Consider the following 18,596-nt stretch of genomic DNA (forward strand, 5'->3'; position numbering starts at 1 on the left):
TTTCGGGCTGTAGAGTATGGAAATGAACATCGCAAACACACGAGAGAGAAAGGAAAATGTGCGCCACAAACTTTTCGCATAATTAATGCAAAAATGTGCAAGCAATGTACGCAATATTCATTTCCCTTTCTCTCTTTATCTTTCTCTTAATTTACCTGCTCAACATATTAATTAGTTTTTCACATTTAAGCTTAGCAAAAGTTTTTGTGCTCCTCTGGACTTCTTCTTTTTATTTTCCGCTTAATGAACAAATTTCGCATTTGACAGTTGACTTTGGACTTTCGTCCCAATTCTGATGGTGATTCGTCGTATCCGTAAACTTCGATTGGTATTCATATTCCCTGAGCCCGTCAACATGTCAAATAAAAATCAGATTTCAAATGAATAAATACCCAAAAGAAAATGCGAACGCAATGAAAATAAATTATAGAAAACTTTTGTAATATAAACTACGTGTATTGCAATGATGATGATGATGCTAAGAAACCAAGATGATGATAATCATGATGATGATGATGGCCACTCAAGCGTTTGCTTTTGATTTTGCAAGCAAATCACTTGCACAATTCCCGATTCTCCCGAAAATGCGACCAAACGAAATGAGTGACAGACAAAATGAAAAGTAAAAAAAAACAAGAAAGCAGCAAATAAAGAAAAGAAAGAATCTATACATATACATATATACACATCTCTTATAACCATTCCACACTTTAGCAGCTTTTCGAATTTTTCCAATTTTTATTGTAGTTGCTTTTGGCATCGAAGTTTGAGTCTTGCTTCTGAACAATTCACTTGTGTTTATTTGGGATTTCTGTTTGCCCTTGTTGGTGTTGGCAGCAGACACTTTTGCTAGTTACTGCTGCTTTGCTGTTGCTTTTGCTGTTGCTGTTGCTGGTGGTGCCAAGAAATATATTTACCATAAATCAACATCAAAATGTTTGATGATGCGATAAATAGCAAAAGAAAGCAAATGGCGCCCAAAGGCAACGCATTCGAATTCGAATTCATCAAATACAACTTAAGTGCGCCTCGATAAGAAAACTTCAGACTAAAGTCTCTCTTTCTCTCTTTAGTTGTAACTTTTAATTAGTAAATGTGTCATAATTTACATACATTTATTACGTATGCTTTAAACTTTTAATTAAATTCCCAGCTCGTTGTCGGTGTCTCCACACACGCCGCGAGCAAAACGCTCTTCCTTCTTCCTCCACGCTACTCAACGCGAGCAAAGTTTACACGTCAACTGATAACACGATTAGTGCAAAAGACTTGACAAATTGTCGAGTCTGAGAGGTGCTGAAAATGAAGCTAAATAAGTAAGAAAATTACAGTCGAATGTGCTCGACTGTAGGATACCCGCTACTCATTTGGAATAAAAGCAAAACAGTGCGGTTTTATTTGTAAAATATACCAAATTAATATACCACAAAAATACTAACTACTAAGAAAACTACTGTCGAGTGTGCTCCACAATGAGATATTAGCTATCCATTTGGAAAAAAGGCGAGACAGTGTGGTATTATTCCTGAAATATACCAAATTAATATATCCAAAAAATACTAATAAGTTAGAAAAGTACTGTCGAGTGTGCTCGACTGTGGGACACCCGCTATCCATTTGGAATAAAAGCAAAACAATGTAGTATTACTTTTAAAATTGATCAAATTGGCATACGGAAAAGAATACTAAAAATACTCTAAATTAATATACCGCAAAATTCTATAATAAAATACTTCATTATAATATACCATAGATCACAAAATATACCAGATTGTCAGTTTTTACCCATAAAAAGTATTTCTTTAATAAAAATTGTTGCCTATCGCAACCAAATTTTCATAAAAACTACACTTATTATTGTATGTACCGAAAATCGCATCTCTAGCTTCGAAATTACGCTTATTATTAGATTAATATAGATTTATGGAGACGAAAGTGGGCGTGGTAAAAATTTGAAACAAACTTGATCTGCGTGCAAACAAAACAAGCGATGTCAAAAAAATTATATCTCTATCTCTTAAATGTTAGTATCTGAGATCTAAGCTTTCGACGAACGATAATGGCTATATCGTCTCATCTGTTATATGTATGAATATAATTTTTAGCGTCGGAGATGCCTCGTTTTCCCTGATTGACACATTTCCTGAAGGCACAAAGTTATAGCGAGTACTCGTATAAAAATGCATTTAATTGTCAGCAATTGTCATCGCATAAACGTCGTTTATTTTCAACTAAAAAACTTTTGGCAGTTGCTTAAAGCGACGCCGTCGCCGCACACACGCCTTCAGCACTAATTAAAATGTTTCTCTCAACCGAACGGCAGACAAATGTGCGATAGACGTGCGAGCATGTTGTGCCAGTTGATGTCTCAACACCCCCTCACCCTTATATATAAGACACTGTCACATGCACACCTGAGCAGTTGAGGCAGATGCCGCGCCGACTGTGACATTGGCAGGCTATTAATTAGCTAAACGCAAATTCATGACCTTTAGACAAATTGACACTCGCGATAATCAAGGGTGAATTGTGTTTGGTTGGCATAAGGATTGCCTCAATTACGATGTGAATTATCTGAAGCTGCGTATGTGTGTACACAAATACATACATGTGTGTGTGTGCTTTTGAGGCTGACAAATTTATTACCTTTTTAATATCTATGCGATTCTGGCATTTCAATCAACTTGCAAACATATATTTGCCAATGTCAATCAATCCACATGAATAATCGATTTGCACAATTCGAAACTTTTATTTAACAACACACATTTTGCATATGAAATGCGTCGCGCAAAATGTATTTGAATAATATTCAACATCTATGCGAGTTTTAGTTATAATCTGAACAGTTTTGTTCCGCCAACAAATTCTAAACTTTTGCAATAAAAAGTCAATGCATACGCTTAAATTTTAAATACTGTACACTTCATAAATAAATAAAAATAATAAAAAGGATTTTAGTTTAAAAGAGTTAAATTTAAGCCAGACTTTTAACTGATTCGATTTGTGACAGGTGCTGTTTACCACTTGTAATTTTTATGCTGCTTGCTAAGCGCGTCACAAACACAGTTTTCTGAAGCATGTCGAGTGTGCGTAAGCACTTGTCTGTGTGTGTGCGTGCGTATCTGTGAGTCTGTAAACAATAATAGCTTAAGCAGAAAACGGCGGCGCAGCAACGTCGAAAGTTGCTGCAAGCAAAGGCAAAGTCACATGCACATTACAAGTGCAAAACTTTTGAGGTTAAGACGCTTCAAATGTAATGGTACACACACATGCACATGCACATGCAATCCAACACACACACATGCACAGACGTGCAATTACACATACACGCAAAGAACTTATCGCTTGGTTGCTGCTAACATAAACTTTTTTGTAGCATACATTTCAGCGTCGAAAAATATTTTTAAAGTTTTCCGTATTGTGTCTGTGATTTGTGTTGTTATTGCACTGACGTCGAAAACTTTGAAATATGCAACTTTAAACGTATGCCGTAAACACTCGAGCAGACCTAAAATAATAATAACAATAATGAAAATAATATAAAACAAAACTGTAACCAGCCAAGGCAACGAAATATTTGCTTGTTGGTTCTAGAGAGAGTTTGTTGATTGCCAGCGAAGTGTGTGTGTGTGTTTATGTGTGGTATGTGTGTGTGCTTGTGTGTACATAAATGTATACTATGTGTTCTGTGATATGCTAATTGCCAACTCATTAAAACAGCTCCGTCTTCATGCACTGACAGCAAACGTCGCTGTTGCCACAGGACTCGCTCTTCATCCTCATCTCCAGCCTCAACTCCATCTCCGTCTCCCTTCTCGTCTTACATAGTTTTCAAATTGCCACCCCCCTCTCAATGGTGAGTGTGGGCGTGTGTATGCACTGCATTTACATGCAAATAATGTTGTGTGCTTGTGTGCGAATGTGTGTGTGTGTGTGCGCATTCTAATTTAATCAGTCTGCTAAATAATGAGGCAACACAACAACAATAACGACTACGACAACGACAAGCACAAAAACAGCAGCAACAATGACAAAGGCAACTGCATGGAGAAGAAGAAGAAGCATCTACTCCATTTTCGCCCAGCTGCTGCAACACTTGAAATACCCTTTAAACAATTTGAAGAATGTTCAAGTACAAAAACTTTTCAGAGAAATTCATGACATTTTTAGCGATTAGTTGAATAAATTGTCCAAACTCTTGAAAGCATCTCTGTCTCCCATCTTGGATTACTTCTTGCACCATAAATTACAGGGTATATGCGTAGTCAGTTAACTTCATTCTTTAGATTCGTCAGTCTTTGGCTGTTAGTTTCTTTTTATGGTGCCGCTCGCTGACTGCATTTCATTCTTGCTTAATTAAATGCACTTTGTTGTGGCCAAATATTATTTTAGCAGAGCAAAAGTTGTTAGAGAATTGCAGTGACAGCAACTGCTTAAAAACTTGTTGCCAAATAACAACACTGACTAATTTCGTGCTTTCTCTCTTTCTCATTTCAGGTAAGCTGACGTTGCTCATGGCATAAAGTTTGTTAACAACACAAGCGTAAATACCCAAAAGGCTTAACAGTTACATTATTTATGCCTAAGCCTTATCAAAATACACTCACACACACACAGACACACATACACTCTTATATAAGTGTGTAGGGACCTTCTCTAAAGTTGGAAAATCTTCTATAATCGTTTTATAAATTTATGCGAGCGCCGCAACAAAAAGTGCTGGGCACATGTTTTGTGGCTTCTCAAGTTGAGTAAACCTTATGAGCCTTAAAGTTATCTCTTCTACTAGCTATGTATATGTATGTGTGTGTGTGTGTGTGTCTTTGTTGCGTGTCATTATCACGGAAAAAGTAAAAGGACAACGCTCAACAGTAAGCAGTTATTTACGATTAAAAGTGAAAGCTCTTAACCTTAACAAATGTGGGTAGACATATTTTTCTCTCCAGCATTCGCATTCGCTTGCCCATTTTTTGGTGGCATGCAACTTGGCAGCAAACGAGCATTTAAACGTTAGAATAATCTCGCAAATGAGCTATGCGGGCTTCATGTTTTTATGTTGATTGAATTTATAGCTATTTAAAGCTATTTAAACCATGAGCAAAAGTCGAATCTTTTGTTGTGTTGAAAAAAATAATTAAGTGAAAAGCATTTAAAGGAGTCAAAAACTACAAACCACAAATTAAATCGTTTGAGATTTAGGAATGTGAACTTTCAACATTTAAAAATATGTATTTTTGAATATACATTCTTTCATTTTCTTTTATCAATTTATTAGCTTTATAAAATATTTTCCCAAAATGTTATAAAGTGATCTAAGTCAATAAATCTTATCTCAGGCTTAAGGCATTTTCAAGAAATTCAGGACAATAATTATTCAGAATAGTGAACATGAACTAGTGGCTACATAAGATATTAGTTATCTTATTGGTTGTAAATAAAATCGTTTGCATTGCAGGGATTGAAGTTCACAGTTAGAAAATATATTTTAATGGCCATAGGGAAGAAGGGTATAATAACCCGTAGAAGGAGGCATAAAGTATATATGTATATTCCTGAGGCGATATAGCCATCTGTCTGTCCGTCCTAGATTTCATAGACTAAAAGAGATAGAAATACAATTTATTATTTTTAAAACTATTTCAAATTTTTGCCCCGCCCACCTCCACCTTCGTAAATAAAAAATAATGGAGTAGAAAAGTGTAATTTTAAAGCTAGAGCCGTAATTTTCGGTGGAAACAATAATTGCAGTATTTATGATTTTTGAAAATTTGGGTGACATCAGATAAAAATTTTAGAAGGTTCTTAAGAAATATGGCAGTGGATATGGGTCTTCAGTATATTTTTTAGTATTTTAGTGGTATATAGATTTAGTATAGTTTAAGAATGTTTCGTTCTGGTTACTTTTATTAAAAATGGATATCTTTCTTGTTTTCTTGTTCGTTATATAAGATATTATTAAATATGCCTACTTGAATCGTGTCTTAATTGCTTTGTCTGACAAAACGGTATATTTTCTACTTTATAGTATATTTTGAATGAATTACAATTTGCATATACTAAGTATAAGCTTTGGTATATTTGGATATATTTGTGGGATATTCTTAGTATATTTTAAGAATGTAGATTTATTTAGAAAGGAACAGCGATTACTATGCTTCGCTTTGGTTATTAAATATTTGTAATATTTGTAAAAAAGATTGTTTAATTGTTCCAATTAAAATCTACCCTTTAATATCTCAATAAATGACATCCTCAATAGTCCATTTAGTGAATTGGAATTGGCTTTTAAAGCGTTCATCATGGCCAATCTCAGTTTCAATGAACGTCGCTGGCATATCAGCAAAACATTGTCAACCCAAAATGTGAAATGCTGTGAAATGAAATTTGTTATTGGCCCGTTGCCAATTTCGCTGTTTTGCACGCTTGCATTAATTGCTGATCTGTCTCTCCCTCTGCGTATCTCTCTCTCTCTCTCTCTCCCTCTGCGTATCTCTCTCTCTCTCTCTCCCTCTGCGTATCTCTCTCTCTCTCTCTCTCTCTCTCTCTCTCTCTCTCTCTCTCTTTATTTGTGTGGACGTGTGTTTACCGCCGTCTACTGTTTGAGGCCACTATAAATTCACATTACGCTTGCCATGCACTGCATACAACACCTAATAAAGAGGCGGGGAATGGGGGTAGGTCATGTGTGGGTGTATGAGTGTGTGTGTGGGTGTGGGCGTGGCATTGTGCATATAATGAACTCAAACCAGCGAACTGAACAGGCCCTTAACTTAATTAAAAATGACATTCTATGCGCGTAGCGTTTATTTCGCATTTGTAAAAGGCCAGGACATAAGCAGACCATAGGCAAGGGGCGTGGCAAGGCCTCCCACCAGCTAAATACGAGCATGTGCGTGAGCGTGTGCATGTGTGTGTGGGTTCAGATGCCTCACATATTTTACCGTGAAAATATTTGCAATTCGTTGCAAGTTGTAAAATTTCGTTTGTTGTTTATGCGGCGCCACTTGGTTTTCCGCTTTAGACGTCGTCGTCGTCGTCGTTGTTGGTGCGTATTTTGGGCAACTTCATTGCGTTGGCAATAAACGTTTTGTGTGTGTGTTTACAGCATTGCGTATACGCCACGTTAACTGTCGCATCAATTACCAGTCACAAATAGTATCAATTAAAAAAATAAACACACGTTTGCCAACGACGAGCAAAGCGAAAACGTAACAAAACGAAAGGCAAACGAGAAATTAATTACTAGTGTTATTTTACAGCATTTGGTAGAGAAAAGGGCATAGAGCACGATTTATGCATATCAATTTAATTAAATAAGTTATTATAAATTTTAATTGGATTTTTGTTGATGCTAAATATGCACAGTTAATGCATTTACATACCCTGTAGAAAGTGGACTTTAAGCAGGTGTTCTCGACACCTAATTACTTCACTCATTAATTGTAATTTTGTTACGTGGCATCTGCTAGTTGAGCATACTCAGCGATTGCACTTCCTGTAAAGGATACGCCAACTAATTAAATGCTGAACTTTGGCAACCGGTTTATGACATTAATTTGTGCAAAGCGACACATTTGGGCAATTGAATTGTTTTTCCGCTGTTTCTGTTTCTGTTTATATTTGCATAAATCAGATGACACCAAACGGCATGTATTGATGATGGGTTGATCAGAAACCAGAGAGAATTACTAACAATTATTAAAGCCAGTTAAACGATGGCACTTTAACCGGCACTTAAACAGGATATTTAAGTGCACTCTTGTGTATCGTGTCGTTAAGTTGCGAATTGCATAAATTGCTTGAAAACCACAACTTCATTATCGACTGAGAAACTCATTGTGTTAAGAACTCTCTAATGATTTTGTTCTGCTGCAGTTCATTCATGAGACCTATTATCGAAATATGCAACATTTGTATTAAGCTAATGCTGTGGAAGTTGCAACTAGCCTTAAGTTTGGTCGCCTCGACCAGTTGCCACCTGACAAACTGAAGTTCTTGGCTGCTCTGAATGTTGTCAACTGCCGGATATGAATCTCTGCCAAAGCCAATTTAATCTTAGCTCCTGCCAGGGCAGTCAGACTGCCAATTAGAATACCCTACAATTTCAAGCATTAAAGTTGAAAGTCTTAAATCACAATATTATGGCTTAGAATTATTTGAAGTAAATAGTTTCTATTGAGAATAACATTATTAACTATGACGAGTGTGCTCGACTGTGATGTACCTAGTGTATACTTTTTCAATGAAACCATATAATGAAAATGTACCAAAAATATACCACACATTACTAAAATATACCAAAGCCTATACTCAAAATTACTATCGAAAATAACATTATTAATAATGTTAAGTTTGCTCGACTGTGGTACACTTTGCTATGAAATATTATGAAATATTATAAAAAATAACGAAATTATACCACAAAAATACTAAACTACTATATTTGGTATTTGGATTCAAAATATATCATAGAGTACTAAAATATACCAAAGCCTACATTTGGTGTATCGATATTGTTCTGGATTAAGAATATACCATACACTACTAAAATATACCAAAGCATACATTTGGTATATCGATATTGTTCTGCATTACAAATATACCATACACTACTAAAATATCTTATTGCTGCATTGATAATATACCATGGAGTACAAAATATACCATAGACTTGAATGAAAAACCTCAAACCTCGCCATACAAAAGTATTTGCTAAATAACTTATTTTTACCTGATAGCAACCATATTTTCAGAGTATCTGTTAGTCTACTACACTTGAAGGTTTACTTTAATAATGTAAAATAGTTACTCAAGCGAGGCATTTATCTGTAACCATGGTCTATTCGCTTGTGTGTGTTGCAGACACAGACGCTGTGGGAAAGGCAAAAGCCGACAGGAGCTTAGTTCGTTTGGTGTTGTTGGTGTAAAGAGCTAGTTAACTATTTATGAAGCTCTGTCTGTGTTTGTTCAATTTTCATTTATTGCAAATTAGTTTTCATCCAATATTCGCTTGCAATTGTCATTGCTGGGTTTGCCAATTTATGCATAATTTATGAAAATGCGCGTTGATTGAATTTGACCCCCAAAAACATTTTGGCCAATTCAATTTTGGGCTCATTAATTTTGCTTTTGTTTGACAACTGCAATGACCAGGAGTATAGACACATAGAAAGCGATTTTATGAACTTCTCACGACAACGACATCGCTCAGAGAGACAGAGACAGAGAGAGAGTTCTTGGCCACATCCTGGTTCCGGCTCTCTCTCGCTGGCTTTGGCTACATTCCTGCTTTTATTTTACCCACTTTGCACATTGCACAGCAATTAAAATTGATTTATACCGTCGAGACAGCAACAGAACAGTTAAATGCACTCCGCCAGTGGTCATATATCTCGATGAGAGCCATGCAGGCGAGAGTAGCAGGAATATGAAGGCAGGCAGGAGGAGGATCTACTTTCCCTTTTTTTTATGCTTTTTTCCTTGGTCAAGTCAAATCTCTCCCCATACGTGAGAGTTGTGCATTTATCAAAGACTGTCCTTTCTGTCTTTCTGTTGTCTATCTTTTGGTTTGCTCTATTTCAAAGCTTTCTGTCAGCAACGTCTCCAGCTGCTAATTAGATGAAATAATTTATTTTTATTACTTTGCCTTAGGCAAATGTTTCTGAGACCACGAATTATTTGCCCGGCAGCTAATGCGTGTGTGTGTGTATCCCTATGGAATTTACTTTTTAATTACAATTAAGTGAACTTAAAGTTGGCCACAGGCATTCGCAGCTTTTCAAAGCTCATTAAAGCTGCTTAACCTTAAGCTGTTGCCCCATTTTCAAGTACCACGCACCTGTCAGCTGTCAGTTCCTGCCTCCCTCACTCCTCCTCTGCCTTGTTCACACCTCTCATAAAATATAGCCGGAGACAAAGTTTAAAAATGTAAAAAGTAGCATACACTCACACAAGTGAAGTGAAGTAAAAAGGAAGAACAAAAATAAAAAACGAACGGTATCCCGCGGAAAATCATTAAAAGTATTAAGTAGATGAAAAATGTAATTTATGGCCCAAATTAAACGAAACTAATAGGAAAAGCCAAGCGCACAGTTCACTGTCTGGCCGAGTGTTGCGTCCAGCGTCCTCGGTCCTTTTGACAGGCACCTTCCGTTGCCTTGTTTTATGAAGATGGACACTTGTAATTCATTCTGCGTTGTGCGACAGTCGCTGAATAAACGGAAATGAGATGGCAACGAGGCAACTTTTTATCCCATTGACTTTGTTATTGCTGCACAAAAATACGCATTTCTCTTTTTGCGCTAATTTCTTGCTATTAACTCAAGTTTCACTGGATATGGGCTAGATTTGTGTTCCAATTTGCATTAAATAACTTAATTTAAGTGTCCTGTTAATTGGCACTTGCACTTCTGTTATACTACGCTTGGCGACATCTGTCGTAGGATGTTGGTACTGGGCTGTAACGTTGCGCAACACTAAACAACGCCACCTGTTAAATGGAGCTGTAACTTAGCTGAGATGTCTGTTAATAACAGTTACCAAAGCGCCATCTACCACTATGCTGTGTAACTAAACAGAAGCTCAATGCGGTAGAGGGCAGGAATGTAAACTAGTAACGGCTTTTTAAATTTAAGTTTTTAATTTAATTTTAATACAACAACTGTTTCTATAATAATTATTTTATATATTTTTTTAACATTAGTGGGCGTGGCACGCCGTAATTTTTATTAAAAAATTACAAAAAAAAAAATTTCATGCAATTTGTTGTTTGATATTTTTCATTGTTTTTTGTGGTAAAATCGCTTTTTTCCTACTTAATCACATACTACATATAAGAGTTAACAAAAAAAATCAATTTTGTTTTTTTTTTTCTCGACATTAATTTTCATTTAACCTAAAACTCTAAATTTTTGCAGTTAAATTACGTTCTAAAAATTAAAATTTAAGGGGTTTGTGGTTATTTGTGATCTTTTTAATTACTCTCATTTGAACAAGAATGAAATACTCTACAACATAAAAAAACATTTTATCAAGCCCATCTGGTGCCGTCACTTTACTTACACAGCTTTCGAAAAATGAGACTCCATCAAAAATATCCATATTTTAGGTTACTAACAATTTCAATCTATTCAGGGGATAACACGAATTTTTTACACATTTGACAAGCACAAACACATAATACAAACCACTGTGGATAGAACTCATTCCAAAAATTTTAGCAATGTGCTTTAATTTTTCGCTATTTTGACAATTGGAAAATTGCAAAAACACGTCGTGAACTGCCAATTCACACAGCTGTGTTTATCAGCTGATATTTCTTGAGTGGCGCCATTTATCGAAAATTCTGGTATGCAACATTGATGAATGATCATTGATGAACACATTGCACCTAAAATTAGTTCAATCTGCCAACTTTCAAAAAATGATCAAAAATTTCAAATTGGTCAAATTTTCTATGGGGCTGTGTAACTAAACAGAAGCTCAATGCAGTAGAGGGCATGACTAGCAACAGCTTTTGTCAGTGAACGTAACAAGTCAAAAGCTGCATTCCATGACGCAAGTTCAGCTTTTACCAGGTTGTAAATCCTGCTCGCAAGCTCAGGCGAAGCTTTGCGTGCTCAGCATGCGCAGAGAGCGGCCATTTTGCAGCATCCGAACAACAATAAGAACAAACAGTGGCAACCGACCCAATTTGCACGCCTGCTCGCCTCCACTGAACCAAAAGCATTTTTGGCACCCCAGAGCGTATCTGTGCTCCTCTGCATGCGTGAGCATACATCGGACGTATGTATGTATGTATGTGTGCATGTGTTTTTATCACAACATTTGGCGCTCTCTTTCAGCTTACCACTTGGCACTTGGCAGGCGGCTAAAAGATAGCGGCGTCGTCAGTTTGAAACATTCTGGTGAAGTGTTCGGTTGTCAGGGGTTGCGCTTGGGCGCGTCTTTTACAGTTACAGTTTTACAGTGATAGTGACAGTGACAGTCGTTACGCTCTTGACTTCTCCAGTTGAGTGTGCGTATGCGTGTGAGTGTACGTGTACGTGTGCTCCTCAATCCGCGAGTGTGTGTCTGTGTGTAGGTATGCGTGTACAGTTATTGTTGTGATGAACCCTCAGACCTGCAAACATTAAATTCGCATAAAGGCGCAAAAAACAAACGTTAAGCGTTGCCTGCTTTTAGGCGCGCACTTAAAACGCTTCAACACTGCGTCTACTCTGAATATCATGTAAGTTACCCGCACAACAACACAAAGAGAAAGAATGAAACGTTTTTTTGGAATTGCATGCAAAACGGTCACCTGGCAACTCTGTAGGTCAGTGTTACACAGCACCTACATTTGCATCTAAGAGTGTGTGTGTGTGTGTGTGTCTGTGCTTCATATTTGTGGCATAGTTTTGAACGTCGTCATTTCTGCTTTTTTGCATTGTCCTATCTCTGTCAGTCTCTCATCAGTCGTTTAGCCTGCCAAATGTCAATTCAGCTTTTATTGTGGCAGCTCTAACCCCCAGTTTCCCGCAAAGTATGCATGTGTCTGTCTCTGCATGTGTGTGTGTGCGTGCGTGTGCGAGCAATTTCCGTCTTTGGCTTCATGTCAAGTCTTGGCAGTCAAACACTCGGGGCACACACACTCGCAGTCAGTTAGATCCACCGAGACTAGTGCACACACATCTACATACATACGTATGTACCTTTTAGACCTATTTACATATGTATGTGTAAGTGCGCTCTGCTCGTTTCGAGTTGCTTCTGCTGCTGCTGGTGCTCTTCTATTCCTATGGCAGTTACCAAATTTTGAACTAATTGCATTGTTTGACTTGTATTTTAAATATTTGACGCTCATTAGCAACGGATGTATGCATGCATGCATGCGTTAAGTGGGTAGCATAACAAGTTGTTAGCTATTGTTTTGGCTCATGTTGTGCTTATGTGTGTGCGTGTGTGGGTGTGTGTTTATTTGCCCCTCGAGATGTGCAATAATTTCGCTGTTCAATTAGTTTTATGCACAAATTCAAGCGGAAAATGGCCATTAAAGTTTTTTTTCCTTTCGATTTTTTTGTTGTTTGTTGTTCTTGCTGCTGTTGTTGTTTTTATGGCTACTATAAACATAAAAGTTTTCCCCAACGCAACGCACACACGCACATCAATAAAGTACAACCCCAGATTTAGCACACAACCTCCACGTGTGTGTGTGTGTGCCTAGCATAATAAGTTTTGATTTGCTTTTATTTGTCGAAGCCCAAAGGCCAAAACAGTTGCCCCAGCATACAGACACACACACACACGCATACAATCATCACATACCGCATGGCACACAAAACTGCTTGACACCTTAATGGCCAAGACGCACGCATGGCTAGGCAGATGCTGCGATGAGTGAAAGACGCAAGACAATTGGACAGACGACAGACGGGGACGCCTAATGAAAATGTATAACGAGTTTGTGAAGTGTCGACGTATATTTATATATTATTTATGTACATTATTTTTTCTTCTTTGTGGGCATATGCTTGACTGAATCTGAGCCTTAGAATACATTCAACGTTAATATGTATTGAATTTTGGTACTAGGTGCTGTACACGCTGCGTATACGTATTCCGCAAATTGCATTGGCCATCATAGTCAATTGCATTGCCTACTTTGTGGGGCTCATTGAGTGCCAGCCTGTCTGTCTATATGACGTGTGTCTCCTTCTATACTGTTCTGCTCTGTTTGTGTGCTTTGAGTTGAGCCTCGACGCTGCTTTTGGCTTTCAGTTCTACAAACTGACAGCTGACATGATTCTCGTTGATAGACTTGCGAATGACAGTTTAAAAAGAGCAGCATCAGCAAAGGCAGCTTTTCGAATTCATTGAATTTAAACACAGGCATTTGAGTTATTTAAATAGCATTTACTGATGCGTGAATTCATATTTAAATATAAATTGCTGTCAATGAAAATGTATTAAAATGTCTATCCATTAATTTAAAATGTAAATGAATTAAATGCATTCACAATATGCTGATTTCACAATTGAGCTTGCCTTTGTAATTTGTAATCATAGCGATCTGGCAACGCTGGTTAATAGTATGCATTGTTAAGTTGGCTGCGCTTTATCATATCATATATTTAATGGCAAAACATAAACTATATTCAATTTGTAAATGAATGAAATGCATTTACTCTTTGCAATTCAAAATAGGATTATTTCATTATTGAGCTTGCTTTTGATAACGATTTAAGTGCACTTGTAATTTGTATTCATAACGATCTGGCAAAGCTGGTTGTTAGTATGCGTTATTAAGTTGGCTGCGTTTAAGCATAACATAAACTTCATATAAAAATTCATGGCAAAACATGACCCGTATTTAATTTGTAAATTTGCTAAATTGTAAACGAATTAATGCTTTTACTTTTTGCAATTCACAATAAGATGATTTCACTATTAAGCTTGCATTTGATAACAATTAAGATGCAATTCGTGTTCATAACGATCTGGCAACTCTGGTTAATAGTTTGCACTGTTAAGTTGGCTGCGTATCAAAGCATATCATAAATTTGAAATGAATTCATGGCAAAACATAAACCGTACACAATTTGTAAATTTGCTAAAAACAAGAAATAAATTAAGAAAAATACTATTCAGCGACCATCTGTGCGTGGGGCTTAAAAAAAAAGAGGTTGAATAACGTAAAAATGGTCACAAATATTTGTCAATGGCAAATAAAATGCAAAAATATTTTCACAGCTCTTGGCAAGCAAATTAATATTATTTGTTGGTTTGGCAGCTTCCCCATTCGGTATAAAGAATTATGGTATTATATATACATATATTCACGCCCGGCCACGCCCAAGCGCATATAAACTGTAAAACTGTCAATATTTATATTGATTTATCGCCCGGCGGGGAGGCGTGGCCCGTTTTATCAGCTGCGTAAAAGAAAGTAAAAAAGACAAACTGTTTTGATTTTTACCATTTGTCGTAAAGTGCCACACGAAATTGGTGTCGTTGTTGTTCTTCTTATTGTTGTTGTTGTTGTTCAACTCTGCAACCCAATACTGATGCTGATGCTTCCCCTTTATCCCGTTGTGCCAAATTGTTGCCAGTTAAACTTCATATAGAAAAATAAATGTGTGTGGAAAGACGCATGCAAAATATGTTTGACAACACTTGCAAAATAAATTCCTCTTGCTGAGTGCATCGTGCCAGTGCATAAACTTTTCGCAATGCACACAACTTTTGACGCAAACAAATCTCTGGAAGAATGCATTTAATAATAAATATTCATTTAATAATCTGTCCAGAATTTAAAAACATTCTTAACTCTTTCTTCTTACACAAAAAGATAAAATGATAAAATCAAGAATAAAATATTGAATCAAGATTCTATGATGACAAAATAGAACCAAGAAGATTAATTCTTAAATTTAGATCGAAATTCGACAAAAAAAAATCAATAAATCAAAATAAAAATCTCCTTTAAACGATGGGAAAAACCTCAAAATTTAACCAAGAAGGCAAAATCTTATAAAACAAAATCAAACAATATTGAAGATTGTTTAAAATAAAGCAACACAAAAATATATTGCATGTTGTCTAATTGTTTTTATATAGTTACAATAAAATTATGAATATTTACTCTCTCTTTTTATATATGAACTGACTAGAGTTTGAATCTAAGACCAACGATTTGCTTACTGATCTTAGAGCAACAACATAAGAAATTAGATTCTAATTTTAAAGGAAGAAAACTTCAACATGTAAAGAACCAAGAAGCAAATTCTTTTTTTTTAGGATCGAAAAGTTCTTAAATCAAGAATTGCACTCTTTTTTTAATCTAGAACATTCTTGAAGCAAGATATTAACCCCAAAATAAGATGTGTTTAATCTTTAAATGCAAATTTAGCATCAATATGCTTTAAGATATTTTCAATTAAAAAATGTTATTTCAACATTGTTTTTCTTTTTAAATCGAAAAAGTCGTAAATCATGATTTATGATGTTTTCAATCTAGATTTTTGTTCTCTGTATATAAATAGAATAAAAGCTTTTATTTTAGGAGAACGAACACGCAACAGACTGACTAGAATTTCTCTTTATTTTTTCGCAGTTGCATTTGCAGTTTGCACTTCTCACGTAACTCATTTTGTTTGGCATTTCATTTGGCACTTCTTGCAGAGATGTTCTAGCATTTCAGTTAGTCTCAGTCTCAGTATCGTGTGTCTAATGGAGTACTTTAGATAATTCAACTTGAGTACCAGGGCGTATATAGTCGATGCCATTAATCAACTTAGTCTGCAAGATCAGAAGCTCAGCATAAATGTATGTGTGCATTATGCCTGGCATAATATTATTATAAATGCAGATTGCAGTTCGTTATGGTGCCAAAGACACGGTAAATGCATTTTGTGAGGAATTCAACTTTTGCCTACACACACATATATATAAAGTTTATAAAAGCCGCCAAGCAACATGATGCTCCCTCGTATTAATGCAAAAGATGCAGATTCGTGTCTCGTCTCCCATCTGTCCTGAGCTGTCACGGACCTGCCACAAATGCAAAACTTGGCAACTCAAACTCAACTCAACTAACCGCAAAGCTGCAACTGCAAGATGAAGTGTTTATCTGGTGTTTCCTCTCTTTTCTCCTCTCCACTCTTCTTTTTTTGTATCTACAACAAGTGCGCGGTTATTCACACCTATGTGCAAAAAAGCAAAGTGAATGACAATGTCAGGAGTGCAGGCAGGAAGTCAGAGAGAGTGAGAGAGTTCTGGTCGAGGTTATCCTGGTTGGTTTCCAGCTGCACAACTTTGACTTTAGCTAATCTTCAATGCAGCGTGCCTGGATGTTTAAGCTGCCAGAATGGGATTATAAAAATTGGTTTATGTCGGGTGAATTCGCTTTTTGGCTCGTAAACTGCGTAGCGCTCCACCCGTGACCCTAATGAGGTTGCCACGGGTCGCTCTCTGTGCCTTCTGTGTGGCGATATTAATTATGCAGCCAACAGCTGTTAATGCTTTTTTATATACCCTATAAAAAAATAGGGTAAAAATGCTGTCATAAAGTTGCACAAATGTGGGTAGCAAAAGGATACTAAAAAAGGAAAGGGAAATCGAATCACGATTAACATCAGAAGCAAACTCAAACGCAGGATGCTAACCATGTTGATCCCTCTAAAATGGTTAGACGCAGAAAAGAGTTTAAGGTACAGAAACGTAAGCATCTCCTAACCAGATAAAAATTGTAGAAGTTTTTTAAAAAAGACTTGCATGGGGAAAAAACAAATACTTTCTACGTGTCTTAGTTAGTTTGGCTGAAAATCTGGTATATTTTGTACTCTTTAGTAAATTTTGCACTCCATGGTAAATTTTGCACTCTTTGGTACTAAGTTTTGAATGTAATAATTTATCAATATACCAATTATAATATTTGGTATATTTTAGTATTTTTGTGGTATAGAAATTTAGTATATTTAAGAATAATACCTCACAGTTTAATTTTGTCTGACAATCTGGTATACCATATTTTGTATTTGTACACTCTAGTAAATTTTGTACTCTATGGTATATTTTGAATGCAGTACTTTATTTGGTATAAATTATTACTTTTTGTGGTATAGTAATTTGATATATGTTAAGAATAAAACCGCACTGTTTTACTATTATTTAAAATGTGTAGCAGGTATCTCACAGTCGAGCACACTCGACTGCACCTTTCGTACTTGTTTTTTTTTTACGGTTCGATTGTGCATTGACGTTTCCAGTTGCATAATTAAATATGCATTTGTTTTCACAATGTCGGCTGTTATTGTTGCATTTGCATTGTTCTTAATTAATTGTTTTATGCGGTCGAATGCCATTTATTTGCGGTCAGGTGAGGACAAAAAAATAACAAACGATATGGTGGAAAAAACGACAAAAATTATAAGAAAAACTCTTGAAAATAAATTTGGCATTTCCATTTCGTTTCTTTAATTAAAGTAATGAAAATATTTGCATATTGCGAAGACGTACAAGAATGAACAGCAAATAAACTTTGTATTTGGTGGAAATTAAAAAAGTTTTCGTCGTGGTTGATACGCAGTGCTGTTTTTTTTATCATCTTATTTTTACGCTCTCTTTCTCTCATCTTATTTACAGAAATCTGTGAAACCATCGGCAGCGGCGCCCTCATCGACATTCTCATCAACATCAGCGCATCGAGATGAAATTTATATCGATGATGAAGGCACTGACGGATCCGGCGGACATGGCGGGGTAAGTTTCTAAATTCCCAATTCCCAATTCAAATGCGAATGCGAATTCAAATTCATCGAACACATCGAAATTAATTAAATCAAATCGAGTAAAGTCATGCATCAACTCTTGACCAGACCAAATTGAATGAATTTTGCGCTGATGATTCAGCTGCAAACAAAGTTTCGACAGAAAATAGTCAGTGAGAATGTTTGCTGGAAAACTAATGATAGTAAAGAAAGTGGTTGGAAAGATGGTTGGTTGTTAGTTCATTGTAATTTTTGCATGTTTCTCTGCAAGCTTATTTAAGTTGTGTTTCCTGGTTTTTGTTTTATGGCATTTGCATATTTCATAGAGTGTGTGTGCATATTAAA

The 18,596-nt window shown here is 36.1% G+C and overlaps 1 protein-coding gene across 4 annotated transcripts in view; it reads left to right on the forward strand.

Annotated features, from left to right (window-relative positions):
- LOC132791427 (syndecan) overlaps positions 1-18,596 on the forward strand; it is a 141,411-nt gene that overhangs the window by 94,793 nt on the left and 28,022 nt on the right. For all 4 annotated transcript variants that reach the window (XM_060800334.1, XM_060800333.1, XM_060800335.1 and 1 more), the window contains exon 3: positions 18,127-18,243. In XM_060800334.1, the coding sequence (XP_060656317.1) occupies positions 18,127-18,243 (117 nt within the window). The remainder of the gene's footprint in view (positions 1-18,126; positions 18,244-18,596) is intronic.

This window comes from Drosophila nasuta, chromosome 3, assembly GCF_023558535.2.
Source record: "Drosophila nasuta strain 15112-1781.00 chromosome 3, ASM2355853v1, whole genome shotgun sequence".
Lineage (NCBI taxonomy): Eukaryota > Metazoa > Arthropoda > Insecta > Diptera > Drosophilidae > Drosophila > Drosophila nasuta.